The 16381-nt window shown below is 38.2% G+C and overlaps 1 protein-coding gene across 3 annotated transcripts in view; it reads right to left on the bottom strand.

The window, feature by feature from the left end:
- MON2 (MON2 homolog, regulator of endosome-to-Golgi trafficking) overlaps window positions 1-16381 on the bottom strand; it is a 155248-nt gene that overhangs the window by 76359 nt on the left and 62508 nt on the right. For all 3 annotated transcript variants that reach the window (XM_067564122.1, XM_067564121.1, XM_067564123.1), the window contains 5 exons: window positions 14591-14744; window positions 7589-7821; window positions 5896-5977; window positions 3760-3941; window positions 133-245 (listed from right to left, as the gene is read on the bottom strand). In XM_067564122.1, coding sequence (XP_067420223.1) covers window positions 133-245; window positions 3760-3941; window positions 5896-5977; window positions 7589-7821; window positions 14591-14744 — 764 coding nt within the window. The remainder of the gene's footprint in view (window positions 1-132; window positions 246-3759; window positions 3942-5895; window positions 5978-7588; window positions 7822-14590; window positions 14745-16381) is intronic.

The raw sequence follows: 16381 nt of genomic DNA on the forward strand, positions 1-16381 counted from the left end.
ATAGTAATAAAGTAGTAAATAAAGTAATAAATAATAATAAAGAATCAAATAGGAAGAAAGGGACAGAGAGAATCAGATACAGAAAAAGGAAGCAATTTGACCAAAAAAAGTTATTTAGAAATTGTACTTTACCATTACTGTTCCCTGTGGCTGAAGAGCTAGTGGTTGCCCTACTGCTACAACTTGTTGGTGAGACTCACTTGATGGACTGATCATCTGAACATTCTGTCCCTGAATAGAATAAGCTAGAGAACAAAGAAAAACCCTCATGTAAAATGCAGTAAAATATTCTATTAACTTGGCTGCAACATTAAGTAGTAACTTTACTCACTTGAGTGGTCCCATTGAGAAGTTGGGAGGGTTGAGCTTATAGGTTATATTTATAGCAATGTCATTATGTCACTTTATTTTACAGGTAAAATAACACTCAGTCTCTCACTTACATTTATTACTGTATGACTTACGGCATAATAGATGTTCATTCTTGAAGGGAAACCCTGAACTGAAAAAAACCCAATCTCACTTCTGTCTGAAAAACGTGTACCTATCTATTGTTAAAAGTAAATGAAGGTTATTCACCAGTAACCAGAGTGTTTTGAGATGGACTCTGCACATTCCCATTCTCTGGATGTGCCAACAGTGCAGCCTGGACAGTACAGCTGCACTGTTCATTCATCACAAGAGTGGAAATGTGCAAAAGCTATTTGAAGAACACTACCCAAGATGATTATTAGAACTGGAAGAGATCAGCAAAAGGGATTTTGCTCTATTTTTTCCACTATATTTACTTTGTGCATACTCAATTGCTCTATTTCTTCTGTATAGTTCTCAGTTAGTCACATTCCCTCATATGCGTGGCTTTTACTCACAAAAAAGGAGAAACATTTTAAAAATAAGCAAGGTTATAAAACCACTAAAGTCAAAGACGGATTTTGTAGGTTAGAACCAGAAATTAATTTAACTTTTTTTTAAAAAACTACTGGGACTTCAAATTGATAGTCCCCTTTTAAATATCTGTTTATGTGAGTATTAGTGTATTTTATAGAATGACAAACCACATGTGCCTGTTTATTTTTACCTGCACTGGAGGATTTTGGTATTGTAAACACCATAATGAGTCATTTGCCAAGCTTGCATTATACCTCATACCCACACTCAAAATGTTTATAATGGTGCACAAGCATTGCCTAAACTGTCAAAACTGCATTTTCTCTGTGTAAGACTCATTGTGGTTACTATGCGCTGAGTCACTTTGCACTTTACACTGTAGCTTGTGTACTCAAAGTGAAAGTGCTGCAGCCGCACTAGGCCATCCAAGTACAGTGCTAGTGTCACTGACCCCTTTAGGAGGAAGCAGGGCCAGTGCACCTGTAATTGATCAGCTGGCTAGTATGGGCCATATAAGAGGAAGACAGACAAGGACAGGTGAGAGCTGCCTGAGAGAGATAGAGACTCTGTAGAAAGTTTTGCAGGCCCTCCCTTGGAATAGGCTAGGAAGTTAGCAGAGGAGCTAACCTGCTGACCCAGACAGCCAGTACCAGGAGGCTGGAAAGGGTTGAGTCATCGGACTGCGTTTTGGGTAGAAGAATCAATTGTAAGACTGGTCACTTTTAGGTGGACAGTCGGGAGAGTGGGGCCTGGGAAAAAGGGAAAAAAAGGAACTGGGAATCAAGTGCTGGTGGATTCACGGGTGGGTGACCTGCAAGTGATGTCCTTGGAGAAGAAAATGGAAAATTGCTGTACCTTGATATGTTTTATTGTGGGATTCTGAAGAATGGTTTTACTATGAGGGCTCTATGGACTTCTGTACATGTGTTTGAATAAGTTACACCCAGAGGTGGGACTCTGGACCAGACAGTGAAAGAGAATGAGCTCTTTTTTATAGCTGGACTGGGGAAACTGAGACAGGTGCTCCTGTTGCACTGCAGCCTGCCACAGGAGGGCACCCCAGGCAGGTCTGTCCTATTACAGCTATAAAGATATAGTCCCTTTCTGCAACCAACCTGTCTAAAGACTATTGCACTCCTCACCACTTTGTTCTGAGCTACTGCAGCTTCCTAAATTTAATTCATGCAATATACAAAATGCAACATATTCAGTATTCTTTAAAGAATATTTAACATTAGGCCTCAGTAAAGAATATTTTAATGCAATAATAATTCCATTTAATTTTACACAATACATATTTCCTCTATTGCACAATTCTAATTTACTGTTCATGTTATAAAAATTGGTGGCTTCTAACTGTAGATTGTTACCCTCACAAGCTCCTTCTTTGAGACCTCTGCCAAGAACTATGGGACATGTACCAACAATGCTGCATCTGGAAACTGTGTAGCGATGCACTAAAAACACCAGAGCTAATACGGATGCAATGCACCATTATAAATTACAATGATTCAGTGGACCCATTACAAATTGCAATGCTGCAAATCTGCATGATAGACAATGCTGCTCTCCTTATCCTATAAATATACGATAGTCATAATATGGCAAGGCAATTAATGGTCCCATATGCCATTGACCAGATCATCGTCTCCCATGGAAAAACACAAGAAGGAAAGGGGAGAGGAAAACTCAGAGGTTCCCCAAGCCACGTTTTCCCCAGGTCATTCCAAACAGAAGTGTATTTCTGCATTTGTTCCCCAAGAAACATCAGTGGTTTCTGCCCTAGAAGCCATACAACTCACAGGATTTACCACAGGTACAGTGCCCTCAGCACAAACACCCTGTATTTCCACATTGGTGCTGAAGGCTTCTTCCCCCACCAGTTGCCCAACAGGTGTGAGCTATATTTAGGACTGTAAATGTGTAAATCCTATAAACGTGTCTAGAAACCTTTTCATAAGGGGAAACTCTATAGTGCAAAGTGCAGGGATCTCCAGGAAAACTTAAAATAGCTTTAGCCTTTAACCAATTTACAAGTAGTTTTTACACTGTAGGTGGAGGGACCATACATGTCCCTCTACAACCCGTATCTCCTCCTATCCCTTGCTCATGCAATCTTGTGGCATTCCCTTGTGGGATCGAAGGATAGCAGGGGAGAGTGGAGAAAAGTGCTGCCATGTCAGCTAAAACGAACTTCCATGCAGATAGGTGAGGGTCCTTTCTACTCACAGATGTAGTAAATATGATGCAATCCATGGAATTACAAAAAAATCAGAGTATTAGAACAGAGGTTATTTTGGACAGATTTTTATGCTCTGTAAAAATGCGTGTAAAAAAAAATGCTTATAATTTTCTTGAAAATGTGACTGTCGAGTCACGACTTTTCTGTACAGAATAATTAAGATCTTTTAACAATTTTTTAAAATGTAAATTTAAAAAAAAATATTCTCAGGACACCCTGGATGGAGGCACAAGAGCCATTATATCTAGAATGCATCAATACCTGAAATAACAGTTGCACATCACTTTTTTTCCCCAAAAAAAGTTATAATAGAATAAATCTCCAATCATGTAAAGTGTTGCATGAGGGCAGGCTCCAGCACCTGCGCAGAGGTGAGTGGGGCTGTAATCATAAGTATCACTTTGAGAATCAGCTTTTCAGTTTTACATACAACACTGCGAAATACTTTATGCTGGTAGATAATAAACTTACATATGTTTACAATCATGCCATGGAAAAGAAAAGTACTCCAAGTTTGTCATTGTGGCTCAGGGTTATTTTCAACATTAAACATTGGTTAATCTGCATGTGTAAAATAAGATTAGATTTAAAAATGTGAGTATACAATTAAAGCTAAATTATACCCTTACATTTGCTGGAGAGAGCCGCAGTTGTGCTGTTTAGTACAGTGAGAGCATAATGAGGAGGCAAGGAGCCTTTGCAAATGGCAGTGATAAAGGCATCTCTTGAAGTTACAAGACCCAGTTTTCCACAAAGTGCAGCCATGGTCAGTTCTGCTTTTAAAATATTTTCTGTGGCTGCTTCATCGGTGCTGAAAAAAGTACAAAGCATTTAATAGAGACTAGTCACATAGTCATGATACAGAAATAAATAGCTGATTAGAAGCAAGAATTCATATAGAATATTGTCAACACTGAAAACGTCAAAGAGCAAATCTAACCAATTAATAAAACATTTTGGAACTCTAGTTCTTATTACATAGCTCTTCTATTCTGAATGATTTAGTATAAGGAATGCAGAGTGGATGTGCAGGATAATCTTTTTTTTAAATTAGCATTCTACTATCAGAAGAATGTTTAGTAGTCAAGAGGGTTTTCAGAAGAAAAATATCTAATTAAAAAGATTACAGAACTATAGCTACTAGTAAATAAATCCCTCAATGGAAGCAATTATAGCTTTTATCCTTTAAGTGGTATAATTTCACTGTACTAAAAATTCCTACTGCTACTGTAAAATGATTAAATAAGTAATTAAAACGTAAATCTTCAAAAATCTAATTTCAATAGATTCTGATTTGAAGTCATAACAAGAGGTGTGTAGTAATGTAAATAATATAAAGATTCCACACTTTCAATATTTAAAAGTCAAATATTTTAGTGTGAAATCTGGATAAAAGGAGGTTCTCTCTAGACTTCTAACCACTTTTTATGAAGTTGACCCGGAAGCAAGCTAAGAACATAAGAATGGCCATACTGGGCCAGACCAATGGTCCATCTAGCCCAGCATCCTGTCTTTGGACAGTGGCCAATGCCAGATGCTACAGAGGGAAAGAACAGAACAGGGTAATTATTGAATGATCCATCCCTTGTTGTCTATTCCCAGTTTCTGGCACTTAGAGTCTTAGGACACCAGACCATGGGGTTGCATCCCTGACCATCTTGGCTAATGGCAACTGATGGACCTATCCTCCATGAACTTACTGAACTGTTTTTTGAAACCAGTTATAGCTGGAGTAAAAGGTTTTAATTTTAAGATGTATACAATTTTGACTGAGAAATATATTAATTAATAAGAAAACAACCCAGACAAAAAGTTGGAAAACACACTGGTACAAAGAAATTGGTCAGGATGAGAGGGTCTCTATATGTGAAGGGAATATTCATCTTCAATATGTGTAGCTCAAAAAATTTTAAAAATAAATTACTTTATAGATGGCATTTAACTACAGTTAAAATCCATCTTATTTTTGCTATTAAGGAGGCGCTCTGTTAGAATTGTTGGAGGGATAGGGGAACATACTTGCACATGTGATGGTTGTGTCCAGAAATTTGAGTTTGGGAAGGAAATTATTAAATAGTTTCATCTTATGACAAAAGACAGTTTCCTAGAGATCCCCTCACTTGCTCACTTAGTGCTCCAGTAAAGGATCTACATTTTAAACTGAATGACAAATCCATTTTTTTTTATGGTTAGCAGCTAAAGGAGTGACCCCCTACTCCGATGGAATTGTAGTCTAGTAAAATATGGACTGTCCTTGTAACGGAAAAGCATTCACACTAAGTATGAACACAAGAGAAGCACCAAAAAGAGGAAAGGTATTTAGAAATTTGGTCACCCTTTTTAGCGATAGAAGGGCTCCCCAGCCACCAGGCCATAATCTTCAACCAGTTTCTTTGAATATTAACCTGATCCTGAACAAGTAATTAATAATGCACAATGTAGAATGTTAAAGTTTTATTATAACTTTGCCTTAATAAAAAGTTGTAAAAAAATTAATTTCTCTAATAAAAAGATTTCTCATTCCAGATAGAACTAGAGCTTATGTTGTATTTTTGGGGATCATCAGAGAGATTATTCCTATGCGGCCCCTAGTCTGTCCTTCGTTAACTCATAATCACCACCTTCCTCATCATTCCTTCCTCATTTCCTGTGAACAGCTTCATCCCCACAGTTGTCAATTAGACAGGTTTCAAAAAAGTCAGTTTTGGACAGAACTGTGAGCATAACTTATGAAAGATCAGCAAAAATTAATATAGAGTGAGTACCTGGCATCAAGAAGCAACGACAGTGCAGCAAGAAGACCACACCAGCAGGCATTCACCATTTCTTCCCAAACAGCTCTACTAACTTAAAAGAAAAAGATTTTATAGCACTAATGGGTACTGGAAGTTTATTAAATAACTGTTGGAACAAATGCACAAATGCTAGCTGTTGTATCTTTTTTAGGTTAATAATGTATAAGCCAAAATTACTTTTATATTCCTCTAAACAAAAAAGTAGTCACATTTGAGAGAAGGCTGTTGAAGAGCAAATACAATCATGCAATCATTAAAAATTAAAGAAACTGCCAGTTAAGTCGTCATTCATTGACTTGCCTTTATGTATTCTGACTCCTCACCTCTTTAACAAATTCCCTTGCATTTTCAACTGCAGCGTGCACACTGACTGCACTAAATCACATTCAGCACACAACTTTAACTACAACTAGAACTAGATTAAGATATATTCTCTATAGAGATGCATGCACTGGTAAAGTGTACAGAGATGTGGGGAGGAAAGATATATTTTGAGGTGTTTGAATAAGAGGGTAAATATGCCTCCTCCGTTCAAGGATTTCCAGGCTCCTGGGAGATTTTAACTTTCCCCAGACACAGACCTGATCTGATAAACTTGAACATTATCCATGTTGGTTTTTCCCCATTCTCCTCCCACGTTTGACATGTCATGAAGGTGCATCATGTCAGGTATTCTTGTGGAGCCATGCAGCAACACCATGGAGAGCTCTGGATTTGCTAATGCCCTGGCCCACCTTGATGATATGCCCAATCTCCCATAGCTGGGGAAGCAGTACTGAGTGTTGATGCCTCAGCAGAGAGGCATTTAGGTCCCTGCAGCACGACTACCTCAGCTTCCTGGCAGACTAGGCAGCAATACCATCAGGAGCCCAGTCTTTTTGTGCCCAGAAAGTGGGCTCGACACCACCCCCTGCACTGATCGGCTCACAGCAACACTGCTGTTTCTGCCTCTTTCTCTATGCTTTTAATTAGACTCCCTTCTCCCCTCCCTACTCATAGCCCCATTTAACTTTTGTTTCTCCAGGACCTCCCCATCATCCCCCCTGCTGCCGATGACCTCCTTCTCTAGCCATGCACCCCCTGCCATCCCAGTACCCCTACTGACTGGGACACCTCCCTAATCTTCTCTATGTTCTGCAGGGTTCAGGACTCAAGGAGTAATGGAGAACAGAACTAACTAGTAGAACTTGTTCTGTTGCCTTTTTCTTGCACAGATAAAATGAAAAAGTGGTTTATGTCTGAGATGTTATAAGAGTGAAACAGACTGCGTGAACACATGCACATAAGTAGTCAAGAGTTTCTAGAGATTGGGATCATTCATATATAGTGTTTTCAAAGGAAATTTCAAAAAGCTTTTAAAAAGCTTGTTCTGTCAGTTACTAAAAATGTGACTAAAAATTAAAGAAAATTCATTTGCCCCAGGAAAAGTTAGTATATAAAACTTAGAAACTAAATTAAAATACAGCATGAAAGAGAGGATTTTAGTCCTGCTTTAAGTATAAATGTGAAAGCAATCTTAACTATGGAACTGCTAGGATGTTTCTATACAACTCCTTTTAAAACTTATAAAATAAACTGAATGTATCTAAAAATTTAAACATTTAATCATGAGATTTTATTTCTTTTGTGTTTTACTTAATATAGTATCTGCATTTTTGTATACCTAGATCCTTGTCAGTTTGGTCAGATACTGACTGCAAGTCTTGCTGGTCCGAAGATTGTGTTGGTGATGAAGTTGCCTCAGTCATGGTCTGATCGTCTGTTTCAGCCTGTCCTAACTCTCCTTCAATCATGGTAGTGATACCACGGACAAGATCCAGTAAACAGTGGAATGCCACAGACATGGCATAACCTTCAGGAATTGTAGGTGGCTCTACTTTGTCCAGCATTTCTAGGCTGAAAGATTGAAAACAGTAATATTGATGAAGTCATTGAATGAATTAATGAACAGGAATGAAAGTCTGATCAAATAAATTGACAATACTCCCATTACCCATTATTAAATTATCAAGAGGTCCTGAGATAATGTTCTAAATGGGTATTAAAGGGATATGAAAAAGATTCATAAACCAAATACACACAAAACTAATTAAAACATGACTAAATATAAGGGTACTAGCATGCTGACAGTATTATATATCTATGTCAATAAATCTTTGAGATAGTGTTAGAAATTAGTCACATATTTAAGCAAATTTCACTGTATTAACTCAAAACCAATTATAGTACCACAAACGTATCACTTACAGATTTAAGGAAATTAAACAAAGAACAAAGTAATAATTCATAAAAACACCACAAAGTAAACATTAAAATACAGAAAGGAAAGATTAAGTCATATAGAAGTCACTGCTGGTCTGTTCCTATGAAGAGTTATTGCAGAGGTCCACCATAGGTAGGCAAGATGTTGGAGGGTAACCAAATATTTATCATCCCTCCCCCAACCATTTGTGTCAGACAACTTTAGCCATTACAGGCACAGAAGAGGAAGAGATAGAATAGGAGTAATTTAAAACAGAGGGTTGCAACTGACTGATAAACAAGGGATCTGGATTAGACTCCAATCTAGTGCCTGCAATCCATTAAAACGTTATTAATCTCTGGCCAAATTAGGATATTGATTGGTTCCTCTTATATATGTAAATCCTCTAACAAACCTTTAGATTTACTGTACAAAGTTCATGTTTACATTCTTCACTGTTGGATATCATGTGACCACACCATCACTATTTATTTTACAGTCACAGCTTCATTGTTTCTCCTCTCCTCTTGCTGTTCCCCTACTGACTCAAAAACAGCATAGAGCTGGCCAGCACAGTAGGAAAAGAGAGCAGATGATAGTGGCTGTAGTAAAGCCTGCACAAGGAGATACAGTGCTGCCCCAGAAAATACCCACTGCCTCAACAATCACCACCTGACACCACAGGCAGCTTTCCATTCAACTGTTCTAATTTATTCAGCTGCCCAGATACACCACCAACCCACACCACCCACTACCAGTCTTCTTACCCAGATGCCCCAGCTATTTCATTTATCATCCTCCCTGAAGACAGGGGCCTTGGGTATGCATACAAAGGATCCCCCATAACCTGCTTTTGGGAAGCACAGAGGGAACACATTTCTGCCTTCCATTCCCATCCCACACCTGCTTTCAACTGCTCAGGGTGAGGTAAATCAGTGGCTTGCTCTCCATCTATGAGAAAAATCACACAAGGAACTTCAGAGGTGAAAAACAGAACAGAAACTTGGTCTGATTATCTCAAAATCAGGAAAGGAAAGAGGGTCTACTTGGGCATTGGCCCAGTTTGGCACATAAACATTCAGCAAGGCCATGGCTTGAACACAGTTGACTGGCTAAGTAATCACAGAGGCAACATCAGAAACCAGCCTATCCAGAAAAGTAGGCTGATTAGTTCTAGCAATACATGCCTACCATCTGTCCTGTTCCATAGGTGATAAGTAACAAGGTCATAAGTAACAGTCAACATGGGAGAGTTGAGAATAAACCATGTTAAAACAACCTAATATTCTTCTCTGACAGGGTGACAAGCCTTATGGATAGCAGGGAAGTGGTAAATGTGATATTGACTTTAGGAAGGCTTCTGATACTGTCTCACATGACCTTCTCATAAGCAAACTAGGGCAATACAGTCTAGACAACCCTACTATAAGTGGGTGTACAACTGGTTCACACTCAAGCTGGAAGGGCACATCACAAGCGGGGTCCCACAGGGATCGGTACTGAGTCCAGTTTTACTCAATATCTTCATAAGTGGTTTGGATGATGGCATAGAGTTTGTGGACGATACCAAGCTGGGAAGAGTTGGAAGTGTTTTGAAGGACAGGATTAGAATTCAAAATGATTTTGATAAACTGGAGAAATGGTCTGAAATAAATAGGATAATATTCAGTAAGGACAAATGCAAAGTACTACACTTAGAAAGGAATAATCAACTGCACAAATACCAAAAGGGAAATAATTGCCTAGAAAAGAGTACTGTAGAAAAGGATCCGGGAGTTATAGTGGACATAAACTAAATGAGTCAACAATGTAATACTGTTGGGAAAACAAGGAAAACATCATTCTGGGATGTATTAGAATAAGTGTTGTAAGCAAGACAAGAAGTAATTCTTCCATTCTCCTCAGCACTGATAAGGCCTCAACTGCAATACTGTGTCCAGTTCTGGGCCCAACACTTGAGGAAAGATGTGGACAAATTCAAGAAAGTCCAGAGGAAAGCAACAAAAATAATTAAAGGTCTATAAAACATAATCTGTAAAGAAAGATTGAAAAAATTTGTTTGTTTAGTCTGGAGAAGAGAAGACTGAGGGGGGACATGATAACAGCCTTCAAGTATGTAAAAGGTTGTTCTAAAGAGGAGGGTGATAAATTGTTCACCTTATCCACTGAGGACAGGACAAGACGTATTGGGCTTAAATTGCAGCAAGGGAGATTTAGATTAGACGTTAAGAAAAACTTCCTAACTGTAAGGGTAGTTAAGCACTGAAACAAATTACCTAGCGAAGTTAAGGAATCTCCATCATTTAAGGTTTTCAAGAACATGGTAGAAAACGCCAGTCAGGGATAGTCTAGATAATACTTAATAATACTGCCTCAGTGCAGAGGACTGACCAGATGACCTATCGAGGTCTTTTTCAGTCCTACATTTCTAAAGGCTGGTTTAATAAAGTTATGACCGCTTCTTCTACTATAAATGTTTGCTTCTTCATTAGCAGTCTGTCAGGTGAAAAAACATTAATCTTTAGAAGGCTGTAATTCAGTGAGAGGAAAAAATGTCTTTAAATCAGAACTTATTAAAGCAGAAAAACAATCTCACCTTACAAGCCTTTTTAAAAATAAATTGGCTAATCATTCAGCTGTTTATAATAAACAAATACTAGATGGGAACTTCTCAGTAAGTTTATCAGTCATTTAGGGTTATGATAAAAAGTACAGCAAACGGGATGAAAGAATAGTATTTTCACTATAATTGTTAATTATCAATTTTTTCCTCATGGAAGTCTTAAATGAAAGATCAAAATTTTTTAACATCACCACACTCCATACCTAATGTACAGCTTAAAATAACTTTTTCTGTGGCTTTACACAGAAAAGTGTAGGCAGTGTTGCAGATTAAAACATGAATAGTTGAACTTCAATACGCAAGAACAAGGACCTTCAGATGTATCCTATTACATGTTGGTACTACAGCAGATGTATCTTTATATAACAGGGCTGATAAAATATAATTTTTAAAATTAAAAATCAATTTTTTAAAATTTAAATTATGATTTTTATTTATTTATAGTTCCATTTTATAGACTTAAATTGCTAACACTGATATTTTGTACTGGTTTAATCAGTTTCCTAGTGTGTCAGCAGATTTTCAAATTTTACAAAGAGGTATATTTTTTGTTTAAGAAATGTCATATTTAAAATGCCCTGACCAGGCCATCAAGGCCTTCAAGGAAACTCATGCATCTAAATCACAGCTAGGCTCCTGTTTTTGGAAATTTTGATCTGTGTTGTATAAAAAAGGTCAGAATGACTTTGTTAATGTATTGAAAGTCTAAATAACTTTTCATGTTAACAATAAAGCAATTTTGTTTTGAAGTAACAAAGGTTTGATGCAACTAAGAGAAAAGTTTAATAAAAATACAGTTTTAGCCCGATGCTAAAAATACTTATATGCACATCAGTTTGAATTTAACACAATAAACAATTCAACTGAAGTCAAAAGGACTATTCATATAAGTGAAGTTATTATACCTGTTGAAGTGTTTGTAGAACCTGGGCCTTAATTTTCACAGTGTTTTGTTTTTGTCAGTAGTTTTCAAATAAGACACCTTACCACTAGAGGCATTTAAAACACAGCATTTCTAATTTAGTTCATTATAATTCATTATAATTTAGTTACTTATAATTTATCAAATTTTAATCTAGTTGGAATAGTATCAACTTTCAATTTAAATCAATGATTTTTTAAAAAATCAAATGATTTAAATAATTTAATCACCTTGATGTAAATCACTCCACTTGTAATATACAGCACAAGAGGGGCACATGGAACTTTACTGGAAAGAGAACAAAGTCCCTGCTTCAAAGAGTTTATGAATTTAAGTTTGACTGATAATCACAGAAAAATAGACACACAATGGACAAGAGAAAACAGTGAAAAAAAACAAGAGAAAAGGATGAACTGCTCTTATATTATTTACAAAAATTCAGAACTAATGTAATGTTTTGGTGATGGGTTTAATATCTGGGGTAAAAGTTTTAGTTTTGCTTTAATTAATAAAATATAAAATTAGGTGTGAGATGGATCAGAATGCTTTGGAGTGGGTTTTAAGGGTGGAAGGTGAGCAGAGAGGTAAGTTTTTGAAGGATTTGAAAGAGGAGAGAAAGAGGTACCTGGAAAAAAGGAGAAGGAGACTGATCCTGGAGCAGTGAACAATGTAAATAAAGATACAGTCTTGTGTAGGAGAAAACAAAATGAGTGGGATCAGGCTAAGGGCCTGGACAGAACGCATGCCAGATTAAGGCACAGGCATATACGTAAAACCCCACCTCCTAGAGTTATATGATGAAAACAAAATTTCAATTTTTTATAATTCTGTTTTGAGCCCTGATCTATTTAGACACGTATACAGCTCTGATTATAGTATCTGAGTGACTCACAGTCAGTAATTAATTTTATCCTCACAACACACCTGTGAGGTAAGGAAGATGTATCCTCTTTTTACAGATAGGTAACTAAAGCAGAGGGTAAATTAAGTGACTTGCCAAAGATCACAGTGGAGGTCTGTGGCTGAGCCAGGACTTGGACTCAAGTCCCCTGAGTCCCTGTTCTATACACTAGCCACTAAAAATACTTCCTACCTCATAACTGCAAAATACTACTTTGAAAATGCAAATCAAATGTAACTGATGTTTGCCTGAACCTACTGAGAGCCTGAACCATCCTATTATCTTAATGGGGTGTCAACTTAAATTCTTAACGGCCATCAACTCCATTCCTGCAGGAATATCTGCTACGTGGGTGTGGCCCTGCCCTCCCTGCTACCACCCCATCATGACCCTGCTGGGGTGGTTACAGAAGCACACACAGACAAGGGTGCATGGTAGCTGAGTCCTCCCGCCTCCAGGACAGACTTCATACACTTGAAGGAGAGAAATATGTGGGGAGAGGGTGGCCCATCCTGCCATTAGAGACTTCCATTAACCCAAACGATGACTCATGTGGGTGAACTTTATCCCTGCAATCCTAAAATGGAGCACAGCCATAGAACTTCTCCCATCAGTATAGTTAATCCACCTGAGAGAGCTGACAGCTATGCCGACAGGAGAAGCCCTCCTGTCGACATAGTGCTGTCTACAATGGGGGTTAAGCTGGTATAACTGCATTGCTCAGGAGTGTGGATTTTTCACACACTTGAGCAACATAGTTAAAACTGATGAAAGTTTGTCATGTAGACCTGACCTTAGCATCATTTCTTTGAAACTGTGATTTAGCTGCAGAACCCACAAAATTGTGCCACACTGCTAACATACACGAAATGGATATTTTCAAGGAGATGGTGAATGCAGGGGTTTCTCTTCTCAAACTACCACTGAAGATTTTGAATGTTCTTGAAGAATACATTTCAACCATTATTGAAGGTGTAATAGCATTGGGTTTGTTAGACAATGTCTGTTTGAACAAGGAGACTAAGAGTGACTGCAAATACTTTCTACTTACCAGCTGTCCTTAGGGACTTCATATCTTAACTAAAAATAGGTTAACTATGAAACCTGGTTTATGCTTTGGCCAACGATTACAGCCTCCTGCTTTCTCTCTTTTTCTCCAGTCTCCTCTCTCCTGTTTCTCTAGAACCTTGCAGCTAAAATAATAATCTTCTTGTGCTCCAACTGTGTCCCGCTCCCTCACCCTTTGATCCATTCACTGACACTGACTCTTTCTGAATTATGTTCATATTTATTTCCATATATGAAAGACTCTATAAAAATTGTTCCTGGCCTATGTGTCAACTATGATCTCCTTCTGTTTCCCTGCTTGCACTATAGAACCAGATTAAGGAAATCCACACACTCTTGTGGGGACGGGGACCTTTGTCCCTGTCTCCATGCTGCAGTTACGCTCCCATGTCTGTCAAGAACCATTTGTAATTCATCTTTTGTATATGGATACAATATAGCTTAGAGTGGCAACTCAACCAGTAATTCATCAATATAAGCCAGTATTTTTATTTCAACTGAAAGTAAAGTTACAATAATGCAGGAAAATTATTTCCCACTGCCTCTAATGTCTGTCTCTTGACATTGCTTGGTGCTATAACAGCAAAGAAAAAAGGCCACTATTTCTCTTATTAACATTAAGGAATTATTATTTACTGTATTGTGGCAATACCTAAAGGTACAGAATTAACACAACAATGGCATGGCAAAGAACAAATGATGAGGAATATTTGGATCCAAATCCTAAGTACACAGAGAAAGTCAGATCACTGCATAGGTGTTAAGAAGAAGAGAATCCACAGTAGGACTAGATGTCAGCAATGCAATGAATCACTATATATCAATGCAAGAATAACTACAAAGGCAACGTGTACATGTTTATTCCCAAAATTTCATTTTTAGAGAGACTTTAGTGATTTTACTACTTACTAGGTAGCTTTAGCACTGCCTTGTATTGTTACAGTGAGTATAGGTATCCAGGTGCCCCGATATTCAAATGCAGGTAATACAGTCACACCTCCACTTATTCCTAGCATTCCTGGATTGGTTTGTGCTGAGGCTGTACCACCAGATGTATTGCTTCCTGTAAATTAAACAAAAACAGAAAGAATCAAAATGAACTATGCTCTTGATTTTTATTTTAATTAGAAGAAAGTGTTCTCTTTTTCTGTATTTCATTATGTGCAGATATATGCATATAACAATGCAAGAACACATGACTTATAAAAAATTTCTCAACTTCTGAGTGCCCCCTGCTGGCTAAAATGAAGTATATTTTTCTATGTGTTTCCTAGTTAAAAGGGGCATTGTTAATATCAATTATTCAGTTTGTATACACAACTCTATATAAAATATTTCAGAATGTAAAATATTTTGTACTTCTATAACACCTTCCAACAAAGAGCTCAAAACATTTTACAAACATTAGCAAATTAAACCTAAACAGTCCTGCTGGTGCCTTGGGCGCTGAAGATAAACTACACTGCTGTACTCCATGAAGGTGAGAAGATGAACTGGGAGCTATTTTTATTTATGCATATCCCCTTTAGAAGTTTGTCCCCTATAATCCTGCTTTAGAGAGGGGAGTGAAATTGAGCTTAGACATTGTTCAAAAAATTGGGTTGCGAGCTCTCTGCCCTCAAAGAGGTGAGTTTACTGTCGTCCCTCCCCAGTAGGGTTTCTCAGAGAAGTTATTTCTCAGAGACTCTTTGCCACATGTGCCTGACAGATTTGTGCTTCCCCTGGAGGTCTCAGCTTGGGACCTGCGTACAGATCCCCAGAGGAGGAGAGTCCTGTTATAAAGGTAGCAGCAAAGAGAGGAAGCAGGGCCCAAAGGCCCCTTATTGCATTCCCCGGTGCTAGCAGTGTCCATTCTATGCCCAGTGCCCTTCATCCAAAACCCAAGGGAGGCTGCAGAGAAAGAGGTGACTGAGCTCGAAAACCAGAGGCATGGCTGCTGATGTGGGCTCCAGGACTTAAGGGTGATTTACCATCTGGTGCCTTGCTCATCCAATGCCACTCTGCTCATGGAGAGGGAGGTGTGTGAGCTACCTTCCCGTAGAGCAAGCTATTCCAAGCCTGTCTTCCTACCTCCTTTCCTGCCTGAGAGAGGGAGGCGGAGACAACCCTGCCCAGACTGGGCCAAAGGGCGGAAAACTGCACTCTGCCCACAAAGAAGGCCAAGCTAATCAACAAGACCTTTCCTTTTGCCTTTGGCTTTCTCAGTCCAGCTCCCCCCTAAAGGCCACAGAGGCACCAGTCACTGCAAACACCTTAGAAAGAAAAGCAAAGCAGGAGGAAAAAGTCTCATCAATGGCAATGTCTCCCTTGGGACACAACTAGGAATTTGATAGTCATGTTATTGGGCCAGATTTCTGATAGTTGGAAATTCTGAACTGACGTTTGCAATTTCCCTTGCAAAAGCTCTACAGTAGAGGGGGGAAAGGATGTCTGGCTGACACTGGGGAAACAGTTAAAACTGCAGTCAAATTCAGGTGTCAGGGCATCCCCCTATTGCCAGAGACAGACAGGTCTGAAGAACCCATTGCACAATGAAGAATAAAGGCAGTCTGGACAAGCTTGCACAGCACTGCACTTCTCTTGGCTCAAGCTAATTTCTCACTTTCACAAGCTCTAAACTTATACTTGTATTGTATCAAATAAGCAAATATCAGATTTGCATAAATAATTGTTGACTATTAAAAAAAATTATTAGGAAAT

The sequence above is a fragment of the Emydura macquarii genome, unplaced genomic scaffold (assembly GCF_026122565.2).
Source record: "Emydura macquarii macquarii isolate MOO-44397 ecotype Brisbane River unplaced genomic scaffold, CSIRO-AGI_Emac_v2 contig_2636, whole genome shotgun sequence".
Taxonomy (NCBI): domain Eukaryota; kingdom Metazoa; phylum Chordata; order Testudines; family Chelidae; genus Emydura; species Emydura macquarii.